This window comes from Macroventuria anomochaeta, assembly GCF_010093625.1.
Source record: "Macroventuria anomochaeta strain CBS 525.71 unplaced genomic scaffold BU25scaffold_32, whole genome shotgun sequence".
Lineage (NCBI taxonomy): Eukaryota > Fungi > Ascomycota > Dothideomycetes > Pleosporales > Didymellaceae > Macroventuria > Macroventuria anomochaeta.
The window spans coordinates 325,180-347,227 of NW_022985393.1; the positions used below are offsets into that span (position 1 = coordinate 325,180).

General features: G+C 53.4%; 10 protein-coding genes across 10 annotated transcripts; 6 read left to right on the forward strand and 4 right to left on the reverse strand.

The window, feature by feature from the left end:
• Positions 1–161: 161 nt before the first annotated feature.
• BU25DRAFT_348479 (uncharacterized protein) lies at positions 162–607 on the forward strand (the record flags this gene model as incomplete). Its single annotated transcript, XM_033703200.1, has 2 exons — positions 162–283; positions 337–607. The coding sequence occupies 2 exons, from the start codon at positions 162–164 to the stop codon at positions 605–607; spliced, it is 393 nt and encodes a 130-aa protein (XP_033558427.1).
• Positions 608–631: 24 nt separating this feature from the next.
• On the reverse strand, positions 632–1,809 carry BU25DRAFT_461414 (protein prenylyltransferase; the record flags this gene model as incomplete). Its single annotated transcript, XM_033710440.1, has 3 exons — positions 632–1,582; positions 1,639–1,749; positions 1,801–1,809. 3 exons carry the CDS (start codon positions 1,807–1,809, stop codon positions 632–634), a joined length of 1,071 nt encoding a protein of 356 aa, XP_033558428.1.
• Positions 1,810–1,938: 129 nt separating this feature from the next.
• On the forward strand, positions 1,939–5,110 carry BU25DRAFT_450887 (WD40 repeat-like protein; the record flags this gene model as incomplete). The annotated part of the gene is made up of 3 exons (XM_033709723.1): positions 1,939–3,490; positions 3,656–4,994; positions 5,074–5,110. Exons 1-3 carry the CDS (start codon positions 2,149–2,151, stop codon positions 5,108–5,110), a joined length of 2,718 nt encoding a protein of 905 aa, XP_033558429.1. The 5' UTR covers positions 1,939–2,148.
• BU25DRAFT_413793 (40S ribosomal protein S6-B) lies at positions 5,107–6,281 on the reverse strand. Its single transcript, XM_033707123.1, has 3 exons — positions 5,762–6,281; positions 5,454–5,621; positions 5,107–5,394 (listed from the first exon to the last, which is right to left on the reverse strand). The coding sequence occupies exons 1-3, from the start codon at positions 6,215–6,217 to the stop codon at positions 5,299–5,301; spliced, it is 720 nt and encodes a 239-aa protein (XP_033558430.1). The 5' UTR covers positions 6,218–6,281; the 3' UTR covers positions 5,107–5,298.
• A 418-nt stretch (positions 6,282–6,699) lies between these two features.
• Positions 6,700–7,813, reverse strand: BU25DRAFT_348657 (insert subdomain of RNA polymerase alpha subunit; the record flags this gene model as incomplete). The annotated part of the gene is made up of 3 exons (XM_033703212.1): positions 6,700–7,087; positions 7,140–7,705; positions 7,766–7,813. 3 exons carry the CDS (start codon positions 7,811–7,813, stop codon positions 6,700–6,702), a joined length of 1,002 nt encoding a protein of 333 aa, XP_033558431.1.
• Positions 7,814–8,889: 1,076 nt separating this feature from the next.
• On the forward strand, positions 8,890–10,349 carry BU25DRAFT_413794 (Calcipressin-domain-containing protein). The gene is made up of 2 exons (XM_033707124.1): positions 8,890–9,440; positions 9,491–10,349. The coding sequence occupies exons 1-2, from the start codon at positions 9,309–9,311 to the stop codon at positions 10,142–10,144; spliced, it is 786 nt and encodes a 261-aa protein (XP_033558432.1). The 5' UTR covers positions 8,890–9,308; the 3' UTR covers positions 10,145–10,349.
• Positions 10,350–10,375: 26 nt separating this feature from the next.
• Positions 10,376–11,799, reverse strand: BU25DRAFT_413796 (mitochondrial carrier). Its single transcript, XM_033707125.1, is given in 4 exon segments — positions 10,376–11,269; positions 11,321–11,424; positions 11,507–11,509; positions 11,526–11,799. 4 exon segments carry the CDS (start codon positions 11,665–11,667, stop codon positions 10,595–10,597), a joined length of 924 nt encoding a protein of 307 aa, XP_033558433.1. The 5' UTR covers positions 11,668–11,799; the 3' UTR covers positions 10,376–10,594.
• A 204-nt stretch (positions 11,800–12,003) lies between these two features.
• BU25DRAFT_413798 (phenylalanyl-tRNA synthetase mitochondrial precursor) lies at positions 12,004–14,182 on the forward strand. The gene has a single exon (XM_033707126.1). The coding sequence runs from the start codon at positions 12,340–12,342 to the stop codon at positions 13,681–13,683; it is 1,344 nt and encodes a 447-aa protein (XP_033558434.1). The 5' UTR covers positions 12,004–12,339; the 3' UTR covers positions 13,684–14,182.
• Positions 14,183–16,980: 2,798 nt separating this feature from the next.
• On the forward strand, positions 16,981–17,967 carry BU25DRAFT_424323 (uncharacterized protein; the record flags this gene model as incomplete). The annotated part of the gene is made up of 5 exons (XM_033708273.1): positions 16,981–17,025; positions 17,057–17,121; positions 17,236–17,338; positions 17,369–17,421; positions 17,640–17,967. 5 exons carry the CDS (start codon positions 16,981–16,983, stop codon positions 17,965–17,967), a joined length of 594 nt encoding a protein of 197 aa, XP_033558435.1.
• Positions 17,968–19,990: 2,023 nt separating this feature from the next.
• Positions 19,991–21,732, forward strand: BU25DRAFT_433735 (uncharacterized protein; the record flags this gene model as incomplete). The annotated part of the gene is made up of 3 exons (XM_033708804.1): positions 19,991–20,342; positions 20,393–21,216; positions 21,268–21,732. The coding sequence occupies 3 exons, from the start codon at positions 19,991–19,993 to the stop codon at positions 21,730–21,732; spliced, it is 1,641 nt and encodes a 546-aa protein (XP_033558436.1).
• Between the last annotated feature and the right edge of the window lie 316 nt (positions 21,733–22,048).

The window sequence follows — 22,048 nt, forward strand, 5'->3', positions numbered from 1 at the left end:
GGACTGTGGGGTTAAAGTGGCAGGCACCCATGCAGCTCGACGCGTTGGCTAGCGTGTCGGTGAGCACCACGCCGAACTTTTTGCTAGCGATTGGTTTCGTCATCCATTCCACTTTCACCAGACACACCGTGCATTCACATGAGCACAAGCATAGAGCAACAATGGCAGGACGTATACTTCCGGTTGCACTGGCGACCGTTTCAGGCATTGCAATTGGCATGGCAACCTTTGGCGAAGAGCTGAAGGCGCAAAGGATGAAAAGGCTCACAGAAGAGTACAACCGGTAGGCTACTGTGTGTTGTGTATGACTCGACCTTCACTGACTCCTGTCTGCAGAGACGTAGTTGCCGCTGCTGCTGCGAACAGCGAGAACCCAGCAGCCATTGCGTCTGCTGCAACGACCGTCACGCCACCACCCGCTCCCACACTCCCGCCGGTCAAAGAGGAGACCAAGCCAGCAAGCACCTCATGGTCTGATGCGTTGGGATTCTGGGCCTGGAAGAAGAGCCCGCAGCAGGATGCCGTCCCTGCTGGTCTGGCTGCTCCAGCCGTGGCGCAAGAAGCGCCGGTCAAGAGCACGACGGAGGAGCAGATCAGGAAGCCTTGATGAATGATGCGCAGCCTCGTGCATTCACAGCTGCAGCCTCTTCTCCAGGTCTTCCCACCGACCTCGCCGCAACGCATCGAGACGCTTCAACTCCGCCAGCCACGCCCTCATGTCCTTCGTTGTGACCGCGCCAGTCCCCGCATCGACCTCCAGATACGCTTCTGCAAGGCCGAGCAGACCCTCGTAGATCCATTTGCAGTCCCTCTCGTCCTCCAAGATTTCTTTGATGTACTCCATCTCGTTCTCGTAGTACTTCTGCCGCTCGCCGTTGGTCAGGTCCTCGACAACAAAACCGTTTGGAGGACACGATGGCGAGATGGTCGACATCAGATATTGATGGTAGAACCAAATGGACTGATCGAACGGATCGGTGTTAATGGCTTCGCAGATGAGTCCCAGCTCTGATGCTAGGAATGCACGGCGTGCCTCTGCGTCTGCATTGCGCTCGCGGAGGATCCGAGGAATCAGCTGGCTGCGGTTGTGCCAGGCAGAGAAGTTGGAGAGGTTGGTCTTGATCATCTTGGTCGTGTAGTCGAACTCAGACTGCGCAAGGCTTGAGCTTGTGTCTGCAGAATCAGTTGTGGATGAGCCCAGCCGCTCAATCTTCGAGACTACGATACGTCGATAGCCCCAGGCATGGAAGTTGCGGCTATCAGCATGTAGCATCTTGTTCACCAATTGCAACTCCCCCGCCCAGAGCTCTTGTGCTGCATCTGCCCCCAGCAATGATTCTGCTTTTTGCAACAGCCAGTCCCTCTGATTCCAAATCCAATAGCATTTGGGAAACTTGCGTAGCAGCACGAACGTCAGTTGCAAATCGCCCTGCAATAATTCGTCTGGTGATTGTGTTTCTTCGGTGACCAGTGCCACTAACACCCGTCTCCTGTGGTTCCAGATTGTGTAGTACTCAGGGTTCTCATGCAAGAGTTTCGTAACCAGACCGAGGACTTCGACTGTGTATTGCTTCTCTGCTATCTATCGTGAAACACCAGGTTAGACGCGGTTCTGACTGATAGTCGAGAGTGACCAACCTTGGTATTGACCAGATCAGACAAGTCCTTGTAAGCTTCAATCTGCTGCTGCTCTTTCTGTCGCGCCTCTTCTGAGCGGACAACAGAGCCCGAGCCACGCGAGATCCCATGCTGCAAAGAATGAGCCCAGACTCCAGAAGTATTTTGCGAACATCAACTCACACTTGCCATCACGTCTTCCTGCAGGTGTTGTGGACGCGGTTGCCTCGAATTGCGACCGCGCGAAATCATGTGCCCCACCACGCCTTCCCCCACGCCACCTTTCTGGAAGGCAGTTCTCTTTCCAAAACAACCCACAACCTAGAATTCGCAAGATCCTACAAGACTCTCAATCGTTTCTCTACGACTAACCGAGCAGCCTTAACCACGCGACGACAGGTCATCCATCAGGGCACCTCAATCAGTGACACCACCCTTCTCCGCTACTATCTGTACATCTGGACGTCGCTTTATTCGATATGAACTGAAACTGGCATCCAGTTTCCCGAATACTGACCTGCAGTACTCCTCATGATGTATGCCACGGACGATGAATCGACTCCATCCGGATCCGGCTACACCACACCGCCCCTGTCGCCAACCAAAACCATCAGCACAGAAGGCTGGTCGTCACCCAGGACCCCTGGATCACCTCGCAAAAGTCGAAGCTGTTTGTTCTTTCGGCACATTGACCATGAGCTCGAGGAACCCTTCTTCACTCCCCCACCATCCCCTACGAAATCAAAGTTTGCAGCTCAACTGGGTGCGCTTTCGATACCCGAAGTCCTGTCGCCCACGTGCGATCCTACTTCACCAGATTTGACGGACGACTCGCCTGTGAAGCGAAATATATCGTTGTTCGATCGACCATCTCCTCGACGGTCACTCAACGTCGCTCGCTCGACCAATCGCTCTTTACCTGCTTCTATCGATAATTCTAACACTGCAAAGCCTCTTACCGTACCTTCGCTTGACTTTTCGAGAAGCCCTCAGGATAGACACATTCACAGAAAACAGAGAAGGAGCTACCGCAGCTCGTCTGACAGCTCCATAGACGCACTCGTCGCCAAATACGCAACTCCGCCAACGACTCCGGTTGAGATCGGTGCCGATATCGAGCGTGATACCGATCGATTTCCTAATGAGTTCGACTCGCCTATGAAGCTTGGTCGACTGTCCACTCGATGTGCGAGCTCACCTTTGCGTCCAAGTCAGTGGGCTTCGCGCGGTGGCTTACTATCGCCCCCACGCAAGTCTCAAACGAGTACACCGGATCGCTTTATCCATTGCCGTCGCCCACCCGCAGTCACACGCGAGAGCTTTGAGCTGAACAAACCAATCGAGCGTGAACAGATCTCCCAACGTGGCCACCGCGCGGGCGGTGATCCTTTTGGCCGTCGAGTGCGCAGGAGTGACCGCCTGAATGCTGAACTTCGAGGCTTGAGAGAAGCTCATACTGTCCTCGCCGGAAGGTCTGGCGGAGGTGTACGAAGTCCAAATCTGAGACTAAGAAGCAGTTCTTTGGTTACCGCTGCACGCCAGATTAGTGCGGGCGCTGTCTGGAACGTGGGTGGACCATCCGCTGTGAGCGATACAGTAGCGGCGGTCTCTACGGGCAATGGAGGCATGCTTGGAAGTGGTACTATTGCGCCTCTTTACACATCCAGTTTCCTCGATCGAGCGGATCCCGAAGCTGAACTTGAAGCGTATGAAAGACGTCTTGCACTAGCTCTCGATGTCGATCAAACAGATCGTATTCTACAACATTCGCCATCACAGTCTAGTCGCCCTGGCGCGACACACAACAACACGCCGCCACACAAACCACATATCTGGAGGGATAGTGCATGGGCCCAAGATGGTGTCAAACCACGTTCGTTTTGTGGTCTACCAAACTTTCGTGAGGCTGATTGCTAACAAATCCCTCGAGCTCCTCGACGATCACACCAGAAGACCCGAAGACCTGTGCCGATCCTACCCTTCAGATATGTCGCAACCACACCAGAGAAAGTTTAACTATGTTGACATTAGCGTACAGTCCTCGATGCACCTCAATTGCGAGACGACTACTACTGCACATTGCTTGCGTACTCTCACACCGCCAGATGTCTCGCAGTAGGCCTTGGGAACTTTGTGCATCTCTGGTCTGAGCGAGATGGTGTCAACACTCCCGAATCATTGAACTCTATTCCTACTAATGCAGCGTCAAATTCCCAACACATCACTTCTCTCGACTTCTCTTCCAACCAAGGTGGGCATGCGATCCTCGCTGTAGGGCGAGCAGACGGCCGTATCGTACTCTGGAGCCCCTTTGATTCAGAACCAAGGTTCGATGCCACACAACCGAAGCCGGTGTCATGCGTTTCGTTCAGACCTACTACCGTGCAGCGACCATCACTGCGCGACAGGGCGATCGCTGTATCTACGGAGGAGTTACTCATTAGGGATGAGGTCGGACACATCTACTTCTACAGTGTCGAGTGGCCATCGGCAACCCAGTGTGCGCTATTCGGCTGGCATGGAGCCATGACACTGCTCGCACGCATGACCATCCACACTCAGCAGATCTGCGGACTGGCGTGGTCTGCAGCCGGCGACATGTTCGCCAGTGGGGGCAACGACAACAACTGCTACCTCTTCGAGACCAAACGCGTACTCCAGTCGGAGACCAGCGCAACCATCTCAGCAACCCTCAACGTCCGCGCAGGTCCAGCCGGTGAGTCCATCTACACTGTCACCAACCGCTCAGGTCCAGTACTTCATCTTCCCCACACAGCAGCAAAACACAAATGGACTCTCAACGCCGCTGTCAAAGCAATGGCCTTCTGCCCCTGGCATCGCGGTCTTGTTGCGATTGGCGGTGGCTCGAATGATCGCTGCATTCACTTCTACCACACGCGCTCGGGCACTTGTCTCGCGACCATCGATTGTGCTGCGCAAGTCACAAGTCTCGTATGGAGCCAGACAAGACGTGAGATCGCGGCTACGTTCGGCTTTGCGCAGCCAGAGCATCCGTATCGCATTGCGGTGTTTGCGTGGCCGAGTTGCGAGCAGGTCGTTGCTGTGCCGTGGTGGGACGAGAATCGGGCGCTGTGTGCGGTCGCGTATCCGGGTGGGCCTATGAGTACGCCTGATGACGAGGAGACGGATGGAGAGAGGGCGAGGGGCGAGGATGGACTGTGGAACCGACGAGGCGTTGAGGAGGGATGTCTCGTTGTTGCGGCTAGTGATATGGCGGTTAGGTTCCATGAGATTTGGACGGGGGGACGGGGTGGACATGGGAGTGGTGGGCTGTTGGGTGGGTCGACCGGGCTGCTTGGGGGGAGTGATATTCTTGAGGAGTTGCATGGGGTGGAGAGGGAGGGTGCTGTTATTCGGTAGGTGTTCAAGAGCGACAGGGCAAGTTCGCACTGTAGATAGGCACAAAGTTATTGTTATGCTTTAACAATAGCACAGGGTGCAGCACATGCGTAAAGAGTGGTTCAGATCGTGAAGTAATGCAATTGTATCATTGAAGACAACTGCCTTGTGCAGTCAGTGGGTATGAGACGCCCGTGCCTAAAATCCCGGAGCCCGTAGTGCGCTTCCAGAAGCACGAAGCCTGCACCCTGTTCTCGTGCCGACGCCAAAGTAAACATTCACGACTTTTCATCATATATCATGACACCGTCAAGAAGAAATCTAGTGGCGCATGGAAGACGCACGCCTCTTGCGGGCCTCGGCGGTCTCGGCCTTGGCCTCGGAGATGCGCTTGGACAGGATCTGAGCGTACTCGTTCTGCAAAGTATTAGTACTCTGTATAGTACGATTGTGTATGTAGAGATGGGGGAACGTACGGCGGCATCCTTGGAAGCCTCCGCGCGGCGGCGCTTGAGTGCGATACGGTGGCGCTTGTGCTGCAGACGCTGGGGAGTGACAAGGCGCTGGATCTTGGGGGCCTTGGTGTAGGGCTTCGCGCCCTCCTTCTTGGGCTGGACTTCGCGGCGGATGACGAACTTACGGACCTAGTTACGCTCCATTAGTATACCTGTATTTTGACCTAACGTGTAGCTCAGACTCAGCCGGTCACTGCCACAATTGCTCGCTGACGCTCGCAATTGGGCAGGGGGGCACCGGCTGGCGAAGAAGCTATGAGAGAACTCACATCATCTTCCTTGCTGAGACCGAAGAAGCGGCGGATCTTGGTTGCGCGCTTGGGACCGAGGCGCTTGGGGTGCACGACGTCGGTGAGGCCAGGGACATCGGCATCGCCCTTCTTGACGATGGAGAGGGCAAGGACAGACAGGTCCATGGCGACGATGCAGCCGCGGACCGACTTGCGCTTGCGCTCACCAGAGCGGCGGGCGCGGTAGCACGAGTGACCGTCAGCGAGCAGCAGGCGGACACGGGTGGGGTGCATGACACCCTGCTTCATTGGGAAGCCCTGCTTGTCGTTTCCGCCGGTGATGCGGAAGATATAGCCCTTGAACTCGTCGCCGACGCTGTCGCCGGGGACTTCCTGACCCATACGGCGGTCCATGAAGACACGGAGCTTGCGCTCGTCTTCGATTTCGATGAGCTTCTGCGAGCCATTGTTGGGGTAGGAGATGTTGAGCTTCATCTTGACGGCGGTGGCGCGGGACGGCGATGTGCTGCAACGTTAGTAGGCTGGTCGTGCTGGAGACGACAGAACTTTTGGAGTTCAATTTCGATTCACTGGTGCAAGTGCTTAGTCATAAGCGAGCCAATCACTGGATCAGATCGCAGGCGGGTCGGTCGGTCGCTAGCGCGTCGTATCAAGGAACATCGCGTTAAGTGGGTTGAAGAAGTGACCGAGATAATGCTGTAATCGTCGAAGATGCGAAGTTGGCTTGCTTTCTCGGACGACGAATGAGCTTCAACGACCACTCAGAAGCATTATTCTGTGTATATTGACTTGTGTTTGGCAATTACTTGAGTTCCCACATGTTCATTCAATCTTTCGATATAGGTGCGTTGCTCAGACTTACTCTCCATAATTCATCTTCTCCAAATCTTTCAGCCTGCACATCGTCAGCTGTACATCTTTTGAACGCCACCCATGCAATGTTATACAACGGCCATCTACCAGCCTGACCCTCCATAAGGCGTCGCACCGTAAGGTGTCGTGCCGCCCTGCGCACCGCCTGCGCCTCCCCACTGACTCGCGCCGCCGTAACCAGGTGTTGTGTATCCGGCCTCCGGTCCACCGCTATAGCCTCCGTTCATCGTTGGGCTTTGCGCGCCCTCGAAGCCTGCACCATCTGGTCCTGCGCCTCCAGACAGCTCGCGAATGACCTCCGCCAGTTTCGTCTGTAGTGTTGAGATGCCTCTTGTGACAATCTGATCTGGGTCTAGGCCGCCTACTGTCTCGACGTCGTAGAAGAAGCGGTTTGGGACTGCGTTGTAGTTGAAGGGTTCGTCGGGGTTGGCTGGGCCGCCGTCGAGGTTGATGCGGTCTTGATCTTTGGGCCTTTACTTCGTCAGTATGCGCAAACTTGGCCAGTGTAGAAATATCGACATACCACTCAGCATCCGCATCCTCTTCATGCCAGTAGTCCAGGTGATGCAGCTTGTTCGCCGGGTCGTACTCGAAGCCTATCGCCGAAGATGGCGCCCATTTTGCGTGTTCCTTTGCAATACCCTTCTTTGCAATACAGCGCATGTGAATAGCCTGCCCTCTCCGCAGCTTCACGATGCAGCTCCCTGTGCCCTCAGGATCCACAATGACTGGTCGCCCCACCTCGTCGTTTGGCCTGTTGCTTTCAATCACCAGATCCCGCGCATACACCTTCATAATCTCGCTGCCTGTGCATTTTGCGTTCAGTGTCAAAACGACTGAACAGTTGTCGCAGTAGCCTTCGCAGTCGCAGTCGCGCGAGTATAGCAGATCGTCGACGCCTCTCGAAGATAGGGGAATGAGACCAAGACGGTGGCAAACAAACTCGTCGGCGAGCACAGAGGTGTTGTCGAGGACCTCGACGACATCGATGGCAAGTGTAGGGATCTCCGCAAGCATCACTCGCCGCAGCGAGTTGGCGGTCTCGAGGTTGAAGTTTTGCACGATGAACTGGGCGCGCTGGTTGTCGGCCTGCACATGACCATGTTAGTCCTTTGACTTCCACTGGTGTTGACAGAGCGGGCGGTGTACCTGCAGGAAGCGCACGTTTATTGCGCCGCCCTCTGTGTCGTAATCCATCGCGGGCAGGTGTTGACGCGTTGACTCGGTAAGGTGGGCTGTTCAGGAGGTGGCAGAGTGTCGACGCGACTGCGGCTGGAGGTGGAGAGCGACGTGTAAGTGGGTATGTGGGGTGCAGCTGGGATGCGGTTGACTGATGCTCGAGATTCTTTGAGGTGAGAGAGCTCAATGCGCGGAGCAGCAGGGGACCGTGCGCCGCTCTCAGCCACATCTCCTTTCACTCGCCAACAACTCGAACCTCTTGTCATCCCTTGAACGCGGACGGAGTACAATCACTCTGGACTCTTCCAACCTTTTACGTCTCGTTTTCGTCTTGTCAAACTGTCGGCATACCTACCCGAGCCTTTGACATAGCAAGAGTAAGGTACTGAAACTCATCATGCGAGTCTTGAAAACTCGTCTTTGGTCATGTCTTTGATCATTACAAGATGTCTTTCACCAAAAAATGTGGCCATGATCGTGCGGGATGTATGCATCCGGGCAACGTGGTAGAGTGTCGATCGTGAGGGCGTTCAAGGTACTGGAGACACTCACGAGACACGGCGTGACTATCGTGAGCGTCGCAGTCACGAGTTGCACAAGTTGAAGACAGCCTCACAAACAAGCTTCTCTACAACCAGTCGCTCGATTTCAGCACTTGCTTGAAATGGTGTTTTATTAATGGCTTTGGTAAAGCGACTCTGTTGTGACTTACCTGAAAAAGACATGCTCTAAACGAGTATGCGAAGAGCGCCTATGGCTATGTTCAGAATGTGCCTGATGGGTCTTCAGTTAGTAAGGAGGTTGCCATCACCGTACTGCAGCGTATCCTCGCATGCAACGATGGGCATGCACACGGCACAATTTCATGTTGTTGATCACTGAGGACTAAATCAGCCTGCCCAGTGGACAAGATGCAAACAAGAAGACGTATTCAACTGTGCCGGTGGTGTAGTGCGTGCAATACCATCCGGGGTAAGCCGGCGTAGACTAGTGACTTCAGACATTGCTCAAACGAGGGATCATACGCGGGTGCTCCGAGCAGTTGTCGACTACGTTGCGAGGCTGAGTTGTGCGTCCGTGACCAGTCTGCTCAACAAGGCAATGCTGTTGCAACTGCGTCCGTGTCTCGGCCACTTGCGCTGCCAACTTCGCCACGCGTCGGCCGACACAGCTCCTAAACGCAACAACACATACAGTGTTGGGCTGTCAGCAAAAGTGCTGCCGGGCTGTGCAAGACAGCCCAGACAAGAAGACGGACTAAGTGCTAGAATTTCGGAGTCGTCCGCGGGTGGTTCCAGAATTCGGATGCTCTGGTAAGGCCTTGGCATTGACTTGCACTGCCCCCAAGCAGAAGCAACTCGACTGCATGACGGATGCGGAAGCTGGAACGTCTCCACGCCGCTGCACGCTTGATATAAGACTCTAATCGTGTCTGCCTCGCTCTTCCACTCCCCACAGCGACTCACCACACAGAACCTCTGCTCTCCACACACACATAATCGCAGCCGCAAACATGCAGGTTACCTTACCATCACCATCGCGCTCGCGCGCATCATCAGGAAGCAAATCGCCACTTTCCCTCGACCTCTCAGATCTGCCGCCCCTCGTCGAGCCGTCGCCGCCTTCAAACACCCTGATCATCACAGTACGTCCATCTCCAAACTTCACACCAAACACAACTAACACCCATCCCAGAACCTCCTCGCGCCCAAGATCTTCCAACCCGCCACGCTCACAGAAATCCGGCAAACTATCGACGCACATGCAAAAGTGCACACCTGGGCGCCACTAAAATCCTTCAAACGCATCGTGGTCTCCTTCTTCAACACATCCGACGCCATCACGATCCGGCAGACGCTGGACGGCGAGACATTAATGGGGTACCGCATCCGTGTCTACTTCGGGATCAACACGCCCATGAACCCGTCTGATCAGCACTTGCCGCTTCCGAAGAGCGATAAGCTGTTTTTTATCAGTCCGCCGCCGAGTCCGCCCATGGGGTGGGAGATGCGCGATGAGGATGCGCCGAACAAGGTTGTGCATCCGGAGGATCTAGCCGAGGCGCTGGCAAAGCTGCATGCGAGGCCGAATGATGTGAATTCGCCAGTGTCAGACTCGGGCATCTCTCCCATTACGAGGCGGCGGACGGGCAGCACGGTGGTCGTGTATCATCCAGAGGATCACGGTGACTCGCCGCAGTTGCCTGCTATTTCGGTCGAGGACACAACGGAAACTCCGGAGCTGCTTACACCGGACGCGATGGAAGGCGTCGAGGGCCCGATCGCGACGGAGAAGGCCATGGGGCGGAACGTTGGTACTGCAAGGCCGCCGGTGGAGTTTATGCACTGAGCGATGGCTCGAAGTTTCTTTATTGTTTGACTAGGCGTTAAAGGTAGCATTTGGGCAGGATGAAGCGTGCATGCAACGGCGTTGGTGGTACAGGCTTCAAGAGCCTTTTGCTTGTTAGGACGGGCTCTTGAACGGCGTCGTTTTGGATGCAAGATCCTTAGTAATTCACTACAACATAGCATTCGTTGTTTCTACAACACTATTCAATACCCCTACGATCGTCGAGTTCTTTTTTCCTCTCATCCCTGTGACGTCTCGAACTTATATCGATTTGAGGTATTTATTTGCATATGTCCGTCTACGCGACCCAACAACTATACACCCTGATCTCGCCAAAACGCCAGCATATGCGACATGCGCACGTGCGCACTGGTATACAACGATATACTCGAAAACAAAACCTCGCTGCTTTTGTCGTCTTCCTCTCTTCCACATTCGACATGGCTGCGCCTATTCCAGCCCCTTAAACTGTCTGTGGTACTTCTTATGTTGTTCCAAAAACAAAAACGTCAACACCGTATGCGGCCCCACCCTGATAAAACTCGGCACCCAGCCCTTGAACATCCATCTCAGGCCCTCCTGCCTCGTGGTATCGGTGATGAGCTTGACCAAGCCTTCCTTGACGTGCGAACTCATCACCCGCGTCTTGATCACGTCGACGGGACTGCATATCGTCGTTGCCACGAACCCGGCGAGGAACGACGCTGTGAAATGCGTTGTCAGGTTGTCTTGCAGGGGCGTGTAGTTTAGCAGCACGCCCTTGAAGCCGTCGTAGGTCGCGAGCTGGCCGACCGTCATGAGCACTGCGCGCGCGCTGTTGGGCCATACGCCTTTCCACAGACTGGCTACGCCTTCTTCGCGTGTCATTCTCACAACGCCATTTAAAGCGTGTTTGTAGTTACGGCGTTTTTCTGGGGGCAGCGCGGAGTCGTGCTGCATCCGCACATTCAGGATGTCGCCCGGGTTGCCGGCGAAGCCGCCCAGGAAGCCGGATATGGAGGCCATGCCTACGAGAGTCAGGAAGGAGGGTTTTGTGTCGGAGGTGGTGAAGCGGTCTTTGAGGGATTCGTAGACGCCGAAGCGGGTCATGGAGTAGGTGATTTGGCGGAGTTGGGCGGCGGAGAGCTAGAAGCAATGTCAGAGTGGACTGGAGCCATTGTGGGTTGGGATGCGTACACCGCGATAAAGACCGCCTATGCCGTCGGTCTTTGCAATGTGGGCGAACATTTGCGACATGTTCAGCTTGACTCCACTGACTGATTGTGTTTGTAACCGGACCTGGAATTGTGAGTTAGACGTCATACGTGAAGTTGCTGATGATAGATACCTTGACTGCGCAATTGTTAGTCTTCGTCCATTGAGTGAGACAGCTGCAGCTTACCAAGGTCCAGCGGATGTGTAAACAGCGTCGCACAACAACTCGCGCTCCCTCCAAACCAGAACGGATAATGCACAGGTTTGTTCACCACATCCTCGCTCTTCTTCACCTCCGGGCTACTTCTTTGCGTTTTGAGGGCTAACATTGTGCAAAGAACCTGCGCAAATACTGCATATAGCTTACTACGGGCTCTGCGACCTTAACCAATAGATATATCCTACGAAGATTTGAGAACGAATGCAGAGCTCGGTGGTTGTTGTGCAGCCGAGCGATTCACGTCATCCGGAAAAACGTGCAGCTAATAACGCGCAAGGATATAGCCGAACAGGCGGTCCTGCAGGCATGCATCCGCGCTTGGCGAGAGACTCGCGTGCTGCTTGCTGCTGTTTTCCGGGCGCACGACAGTGCAACTTCAACAGCAGTTGCTCATCGAGAAAATGCATATAGCCGGGCTATCGAGGGTGCTGTGTCGCCAGGTGAATCCAAATGCGGCCCTGCGGATACGGACGTCACCATTGAGTCCTCGGCCATGGCTGCAGTCGATAAGATGCAATTCTTCTGGTGAGTGAGCTGTCATGTGATACTCTTTCGGCACCAAACATCCGACGTGTTCACGTCCATGTTGTTACCCTTTCTCGGTCATTTTCTGTCTCCGGTCTTCTTCTGTGCCTTTGCAATTCACGCTACACATCTCCATTTCAAGTCCTTTGTTCATATGTTGCTGTCAAGACAATGCTTCATGACAAACTTCTAAAAGCGGCCAGCATCACCAAGAGAAGTCGTTGTCGAGGGAAGGACCTACAAGACTGACGAATGGATGAACACACCGTCCTCAATACTTGACGCCATACCCCGAAGGCTGCACCTCCAGCCAGACCACCCACTCACCATCACCCGCAAACTCATCGAGTCCCGCTTCCCTGGCTACAAAGCGCACAACGACCTCTTCCCCATCGTTTCCACAGTTCAGAACTTCGACTCTCTAGGCTTCCCTACCGACCATGTTGGCCGAAACCGAACGGACACCTATTATCTGAACAAAGAGACAGTATTACGCACCCACACCTCCGCCCACCAAGCCGACACCTTCCGCGCAAACGAATCAGAAGGCTACCTTATCAGCGCGGACGTCTACCGTCGCGATGCAATCGACCGTTCCCACTACCCCGCGTTCCATCAAATGGAAGGAGCACGCACATGGGACCGCGCTCAAGCCGCAAAGGAAGGAAAATCCCTCGCAGAGATCATCTGGGCCGACGTCGAGAAGATCCCAAAACACAATGTCGTAGTCGAAGACCCGAACCCAACTATCCACGCTGAGCGCAACCCTCTCCAAGCAACCCACTCAGCAGAAGAGGTTGAGGCTATCGCCGCACATCTGAAGCGCAGTCTAGAAGACATGGTAATCACCATCTTCAACGCCGCGAAATCCGCCACAGGCACTCCAGACACATCCTCCGAACCCCTGAAAATCCGCTGGGTAGAAGCATACTTCCCCTTCACCTCTCCGTCCTGGGAACTCGAGGTCTGGTGGCAGGGCGAATGGCTCGAAGTCCTGGGGTCGGGCATTGTGTCCCAGCCGATCCTCAACAACGCATCCGTCCCTGACCGAGTGGGTTGGGCGTTCGGCCTTGGACTGGAGCGCATCGCCATGCTGCTTTATTCTATCCCCGACATTCGGCTTTTCTGGTCCAATGACTCGAGGTTCCTGAGCCAGTTCAGTGAGGCGGGGCCAATCAAGACGTTCGTCCCGTTCAGCAAGTACCCCGCGTGTTTCAAGGACGTGAGTTTCTGGCTGCAGGCTAAGAAGAGCGCGGCGGGTGGTGCGGGCGCGGGGGCGTCGAGCAGTAATCAACCACCGGCAACAACATCCTCAGATTCTGCAACTAGCACCATCGTGCCGCCGGCGGCGCCGGCACCCACCACCCCCTTCTTCCACGAAAACGACGTGATGGAGATTGCGCGAGAAGTCTGCGGCGATCTTGTCGAAGACGTCCGTCTCGTAGATGAGTTCGAGCACCCTAAGACTGGACGCAAGAGCATGTGCTACCGCATCAACTACCGCAGCTTGGAGCGCACACTCACCAACGAAGAGACGAACGAGCTGCATGAAAGACTCAGGGAACTGCTGGTCGAGAGGCTGGGCGTCGAGCTGCGATAGTCTCGCTCGATCTCGTACGTGTTTGCTATATCAGGAAACTGATGTAGCGCAAGATCACGTGTGAAACACACTGCGGTTGATGTTCTAGGCTGAGGTAGTGGCTTGACTGAAGGTGGTCACGCGAGCAAGTGATTCTGGATCTGGAGCTGAAGTGTAAAGGGCCTGGGTGTACTAAGAGTTGGTGACATCTCGGTCGTAAAGCATCTAAGACCGCCTCACGTTTCCCACACTCCATCCGGTAGCCCAGACATGTACACATATGTAAAAAAGTTGTAACAATGTTTTGATAAGCCTGGGTGTACTATATGTAAAGCGGGATCTACGAGCCGCAGCACTCGATTACCACGTGCAGTCTTAACTCATGTCCCCAATTGTGTATACATCATCCCAGCTGGGAGGGTGTGTCCCAAGTATGACCGCCACGCACTCTGTGTTCCCTGCAGTCGCCATTGGTGAACAGATCACCTTGCCGTGCGGTAGCTGCCGCCATTGCCGAAACGCGTCAGAGATGTTACTTGAAGCTGGTCGCCATAAAGTTCGCAAATTGCGCATGAGTGAATGCCTCACAAGCCATTCACTGCGCTATAACACACTAGCCGTTTTCGAACCGGAGAGAGTATCCGAGAAGTGCTGACTGAATCGGCGCATGGATCCGTGGCTGAAGAGCTGCATTGTGCATCAGGAATCTGCCCTTCTTTGGTACTCGTATCGTATGAGGTCTGATCTGCTATACTATAGATCTCGACGATGAAGTATACAAGGGCTGGACGGTTACTTGTGGCGCATGTATGGTAGATCGTGAGCGGTGCTTTGTGATACTTCTGGAGAAGTTCGGTAGATCATGAATGTGGCTTCTCCTCGACGAGACTAGCAGATGAGAGGGTTAGCGTGTTGCAGACTTAGTCGAAAGGGTTGTGTCAGCCGAAGGTAAAGTGGAAGTGAGGTATCCATGCCTGATTATTTGCGATGCTGCCTAAGCGTACCAGACAACCTTAGAAAAGCCTAACATGGCTTCTTGTCAATAAGGGCGGTCGAAGGTGAGGTATGTTATGTCACGAAACCAGTGAATGAGGGTGTAACAGCCAGAAGTGAGGCAACCGTAGCGCACGCCCAGTCAGCAGCTCTAGAAGCTACAATGTTTTGCTGAGCTAGTCTGAATCCGTTAAGTTACAGTATGAGATTTGAACTCTCTCCTAAATAGGCAAAAAAAAAAGCCGGTGAACTTGGGTCGTCTTCTCCGAGTGATGGCTAAGAAGTCGTCGAGACTGCTATCGAGACTGTTACGTGCTCAGCCGCAAAGGAAGTGAGAACGGACGGCCTCCTTCTCTCCAAGCTATGCAATTGATTCGTTCGACACTGCCTCGCATAAAGGCGATTCATTGCGACAGTGCTGGCTGAACTCTATGCTGTCAATCTCTGAAGATCAGTGACGAAAGTTTATCAAGGTGGAGAGATCGGGTTTAGATCCGGTGAAGTCATCATGTCGTTGATGTAAGCACTGTGTCTGAAAGCCGTTTCGATGTAATCAGCTTTCCGGTGAACTGTGTGAAGAACTGGTGGTATTGCATCTTTCTCGAGACCTGGTCCCTACCTTATCGATATTGCTTGCGGATCTCGGGACATTGTAGTCGGTGCAGACGGAGGACCTTCTGGGAGACTGAATGGCTCAATGGTCGCAAAGAAGGTGTCCCGTTGAGCGAACTAGTCCTAGCATGGAACATGCTATGTTGGGGCAGCATGCAGTACTGTATGGCAGGTGATAGATGAGTAATGATGAGCTCCTCACTCGTCTCCCGTAATGAATTTTCGTGTGCTGAACACAGACTACGTCAGTCCTCGGCGAAATTCCGAGATAGTGCGAAAGACGTGATAGACGTGACGCAGGTAATGGCGGGAGAGACGGGTAGACTGTTGAAAACTGTCTGACCAGTGACAGTTGCAATGCTACCCCTCTTCCAGACGCTGCTGTCAACGTGGACTACTCTACCTGCACAGTGACATACTGTAGTATCTGGCGTAAGTAGTGTAGGTAGGTCCAGCACAACAGGGATGTCTGCGGATGACACAGACATCCCCTAGTGACAGAATGAGATTGATCTTCACCTAGTTTGTATATAATGTAACGCTTACCTATCCACTACTCTATTTACACGTCATCGTCACAATTTCTCCTCGAACCAGGTAACACATAAGAGGCGCAGCGATCGCCCATCAACGCTCGTAAATGCCCAAGTTTACGAGCTTGAGGTATACATTCAATACTTACGATCCACGCGTCAGATGAGCTACTTTCAGCTTGTACATGGCCCTTTTGAGGCATGGGGAGTGTTACAGGATGTGATGCGTTAGGCATTACAAAGCAGAGGTTATACACGTCAAGCTGCCCTTGCTAAGCCACCTCTTACTGATGATACCATGAAGATTCGCCTTGAGTGGGCTGATCAGCCTGTCAACTAGGAGTCTTGGCAGTGGTGGATGATCTTGTGGAGTGACAAGACCTTAATAACCGGAGGGAGGCATTACAGCAGATGAGTAACAAGGAAGCTTGGAGAGGAGCTTGATCTTACTTATGTGATAGATAAGATGCCAGGAAGGCGTGGGTGGATGTTCTGGGGTTGTTTTCCTGGTGAAACGAAAGGGCATCGCCTCTTCTGGGATGAGGAGTGGAATACTATTAACTTGGAGAGGTACTGTGAGAGGATAGTACCACTTGTTCATGGCTGGTTAACCCTTAATCCTCACCTTCAATTTATGCAGGATGGGGCGCTGGGCCACGCAGCAGGATACACCCTTAATGAGCTCCAAGAGCGAAGCACAACACCTATTTACTGGCTCCCGTTCTCACCAAATCTCAATCCAATTGAGGTAATTTGGCAGGATGAAGGATCATATAGAGGCTTACTATTCTGACGTGCTTGCTACCTATGATCAACTCAGGGGTATTGTATAGGAGGACTGGGACTCAATTACCCCTGAGGACCTTAGAGAGATCATAGGTACTATGAAGGATTGCTGCCAGGCAGCTATTGATGTTAAAGGCGGTCACACAAAGTACTGGGATATGTATGTAAAGTATGACCAAGCTGAGCTCAATTCAGCTCAAAAGTACTGCCAAACACCCTTGCTTTGCAGACCCACCTACACTACTTACGCCGGATACCACAGCACACAGTACCGAGCGGTCCGCCATTGAGCTTATCACAGGCTCCTAGAGACCACCTCTGCACGACTCTTTTTACAGGGTTGCTATAAGAGCTGGTGCAGAAGTGAGATTTCGGGATTTGGCTGCTGATGATTATGTGGGGAGAGGAGGATCGGCAAGTTTCGGTAACCCACATATTAGTAGGTGAATCGTACGATATAGTTGTCGAAGTATAGTCCTGATGACCAGGTTCGAAGCAAGCACACAGTGCGGATGCAGCCTGAGAAGGTAGGCCGGTACGCTCATATGCGCAGATGAATGCAGATTATCGGCTGCAGTCTTGCGTATTGTTTCTGTCGATGCAGTGACGATGTTAGAGATTTCACTATGCCTTGCAAATCGATGCATAGGTGCCTGAGTGAAGATGGAGCGCGCCGCACCCGTGTCAGCACCTTATCGCTTGCAAGAATCCGATCATTTGAAGAGCTGATCTGCCCGCTGAGCTTGGGTTTAGTATGTATCTCTCCTACATGTTATGTCAAGCAAATGCAGGTAGACGTGGCCGAAGGGCAACCCTGGTCTATAATACAGAAGATGTAAGTGATGACGGCCCGACTGAATGCAGCTGAGCAATGTCACAACTCGAATATGTCGCACTTTGATTGAGTGGAAATCAAAGCTGATAAGGCGAACGTGTTCTGTGAGAGCGCAACCTCCAAAGTTCGTCCACAAAATCTTGAAGGCGGACATGGCTACCTTTCCGGTCAGTCAACAATTGTCGAAGGATCAAGACAGTTTACACCGACAAATCTAGTGTGTGCTTGCGACGATTCGCACATAGGCCTCCCCGCAGACCTAAAGAGACTATCGAACCAAGCCAAATTACCTGCTTTCGGAGCGCGTTGCCGCATACGAATATCTGTGCTGCAAGAAGAAGTAAGCGCGCAACAGCTCTCAAGAAAGGATCAGGAAAGAAGGTAGCCGTATGTGGGCCGTATCGAATGATTCGGGGTTGGGAGGCGGCTCGTGCTGCTGCTCCCTGGCTCGTCACCGCGTCGCTTGGCGTGACTTTGGATCATGACTTGCAGGTGGAAAGCATTGCCGACGTGTTATACATCGAACTTCTTCAGCAAGATGTTTGACTGTGTAGCTCATTGCCTTCATAATGGAAGGTCGACTTGACAAGCATCGAACTTCTGACCAATCCGAAGCGTTCTAAGGAGTGTTCCGGACGATCCAGATGTTTGCTTCGAACGTTCCTCGACAAGCCACATAGACAGGGATGGCATCATGAAACGGCTCGGGCAGCTACAAACCAGGCCTACTCCTTCTGCAAGCACGTTTCGAAGGATTTTCAGTTCCAGTCAATGGCTTGTAAAAGGGGCAGGACAAAGTGCTTCCTCGGTTGATACTCGTCACCTTTGAGCCACTGCAGATGTAGATTAGTGTGCATTTTGTGTGATGAACGAGCAGACTGCTGCAAGAAACAGAAATGGCATGGGATGGGTACTAGAGAAAGCTTGGCGAGTCTTATCCCACGCGACTGTCTTGAGCGACCTGGGTCTTGCCTGTCAAGCTCCTATATTGGTATCGTGAAAAAGTTTCGTTGAAAGCAGGGAAGCTGGAAGTGCAACAGAGGCCCCGATGTCAGGCAGCACAAGAGGAGCTCTACTTACGAGAGCCTGCCCTTCTTCATAGATGGATCCACGCCGTCTGGAGCAACCTCAAACGTGGCAGCCCCGAGGCAGGCCGCCACATGGGCTTAAGCGAAACGGAATATGCCGTCTGCGCTGGGAAAGGTCTCTTCTTCGGTTACTTTTCAAACAGCCCTTGCTATGGTTGCGAAAGACGATGTGATAGAGGCGATGCAGGTCCTCTGTGCCTGATCTGCAACCTGGTATAGCGGTAAACATGGGTGCGTGGCTGCTTTGTAACAGGCGCAGGGGAATGGCTAGGGAACCTCAGACCCTGGCCAGCTCTGTTTTAACCCCGCTGATGGTAATGAATTGCGCGGAATGGCCTCCTGCCTGCAGTGAGATAGCGATCGCAGAGTCCGGACGACTCCCAAGAAAGACTAAGGTCACTCCGAAGGTCGCGCTACAAAGTTCTGAGGTTCAGCTGTGCCGCACTTCAACCTTGTTTCTTGGGGCCTTCCTCGCGTGGCATATGCGGATAAGAGCCGGAGTCAGCCTGAGCTGCTCGCTTCGGCCTTCCTGATTCCTGCTCACGCAATGACCCCTGAGAACATCGTGCACAAATCTGCAATATCGCCAACGCTCAGTCAACTATCATCTCAACGACTTCAGGAGAATACAACGGGCTTGCGGGAACCGCCTTGTGGACATCCTTTCTCCGGCTCGCCTATTTTGAAAGGTGAAACCAACCTCACGATGAGCTGTGCTCCTTCCGCCTACCCACCCACGTGCTGCTGGGTTGAAGCATGCGATTAACCGGTTTAGCTGGCTTCCTCCGTCACTGATGAGCAACCCGCCGTTCAGAACGCCGGTGCTGTTAGGAATTGTGATTGAACTCTGCTGCGTCATGTGCTCGCCCATCAGCGACATGACGCGCTAGAGCGGGACTCAACGGCGCTGGTGCTCGCTACCCAGTCCTGCAGACCAACACCATGCATCTCATCAAAAGCGCGCCATCCGTATGGGAACATTCCAAAAGTGGGCTTGCTAGGAAGGTGCCGTGATGCGCAATGTGCAGATCTAGTCCTTATTTCTGATGTTATAGCCCTCGACGTTCCCCAGAAGTCGCCAGACACGGGAGGTTAGGCTCACGTTTCACACCAAAGCTCGCCATGGCCAAATCAGGATGCGCCTCCGACAGCCTAGACGCACCGCTGTTAAGGTACTTCGCCGTAGCAGGGGGTTCCTCGTCGTTGCATGTATCAATGGCAGTTTGGAGGTGCCACACTTAAGGCGCCGCATTGCCTTTTGCCAGATACCATGCAGGGAACGCCCTTACGTTTGACAAACCCGCTTTCCGAGTCTCATCTACCTTGTACTTCAGACAGTAAGCCAAGGGAACTTCAAACAACGATCATGACACACATCGCCAGCTGCATACGGCCTGATGCTGTTAAGACATCCGTTTATATAACTCAAGAAACATCCTACAGTATGAACGTACGTGCCCAAAAGCATATAACTTCTCCCGATGAATTACCATCTACCTCGTCGGTCCTGTTCGCTAAGAGACCTTCAGGCTACCAGAGACTCGAATGTGCTAAGTGCGCCTCTGCTCAAAAGCCCTTCCACCACCAACCTGCCTCAGGCTGCCTCCAGATATCAACTCTGGCCATCGTCGAAAAGTCCTGTAGGATCGTCGTCTGATAAGCTGGCTGCTTTATCTGTTGGCCGCTCTGGTACATCACTCAGTGATACTGCTGTTCTTCCAGAGACTGTACCGTTCTGGCAACGTGCAGGCTCAATGTCAAGGAGGAGAAAAGTCAGTGTCCCTGAACTATCGGGCACCATGACAACGGTGCAAGAGATGCCTGTTGACTCTCGTAAGCACCGTTCGAACCACTTTCAGTTGCCACCACTAACAGGCCCAAAGCTACAATTCCAGGGAGGCCGCCCCTCCGCAGGCCATCACATGAGAACTTCGGTCATGAGAGGTCCTACAGTGCCCCAGGCACGAACTGGAGAACAGGCCCATTTGGTGATGCAATGGTCTCATGTGTCACTGGACCCTCGCCTGTTCTGGCGCAGCAGGCGACTCCCACTGCCTCACAAGAATCACCCAGCATTACTGGCCAGCCACTTTCCCCAATTCTGAGCCCTGGTGCAAAGTCGGCTTTGAAGACAAAGACAGTAAATCCCGCGTCACCGCCGGAGGTACCTCCTAAATCGCCTACCATTGAACGCAAGGGTTCACCAGCTCCTCTTAAGCTCAGCTCGAAATCGAGCAAGACCCCACTCGCAACACCAGCGTCCGCTACATCGGGTGGAAGTACCCCTCTTAGCGCAGCTGATGTCAGACGCTCACCAAAGACTGGAGCTCTCCTGCCAACTCCGTCTTCCGCAGTATCACATTCTTTCCGGGCAGCGTCGCCACGCAATTCACCAAGGGTTGAGAAGCAAGACCCTATTGCCACACAAGGTTCCTCGCACGGCCGGAATATGTCAGAATCCTCGATCACGGACCGTGGTCGTCCGACTCATCGTGCTGCCAAGAGATCCCACAGCCGAACTTGCTCAGAATCTGTTGGCCCTGCTAACCAGGTAACTGACAACTGGACACTTCCTCGAGGCATGCGAGTGCTTGAGGCGTCGAGGCGCATGAGTGACGCAGATCAACAGACACTCCACAAGCAAGCTTACGAGCAAGCTGGAAACTTCGAAGTGCTAAACAAGGGAGACGTGGCTTCAATGTCCAGGGTCAGTTTCGCCCCAATGGCATTCCATGTACATGTGTTAACATCACCACAGGAACTTCGAGCACTTGATGAACGCTGTGACTATCTTCGCAAGACCTACAAGTCTCTGCGGGCAGGACGCCAGAAGCTTCACAGTCGCATGATCTCGAATCTGAAACGCGGCGAGACTGTCATTTTCTCTCGCGAATCTCTTCTCAAGCAGGAAGAGGCTCTTGCAGAGCTAGACAACTCCATCGACGAGTTCATCGCCAAGTTGGAGCAGTCTGAGAATCGACGCTTGCGCCTCCGGCAAAAGCTACTTGAGCACGTTGCTGCAGCTCTGGTACTTAGCCCCACAATGCGTGGCGATGCCGCAGAGACTACCCCACCCCGGAGCCCTGTAAAAGCAGAGAACAGCCCTTCCCGTGCCGAACGAAAAGAAACGGAGTCGATCAAGATTTACGCTGACGGCCACGTCCTCAACCTATTCTCCGACATCCAGAAAGCAATCGGCCAGATGTGCGAGCAAACCTGCTAAGTCTGACACGACTCATTGAACGACACTCTTCCATTTCATCTTCACACTACGACAGCAAAGTCACCCGGCCTTATCTGGCGCTTCACTAATACTGGATCATAACCTCCGAAACCATTCTACGACATCATCACGGCCTGTATCATTCTTTCAGCTTCATTTCTTGTCCACTATTCATGGGTCCGGCTTGACCTTTGCCCTTACTCGATACAGCGCGGCCTTTGTTCATGACATTCCACTTCTCTTTGGATTTCATCCGATACCCGGGTCGCACTTCGTTTCAGTACTTCACATTCTTCTTTGTTGCAAGGCTGCTGGT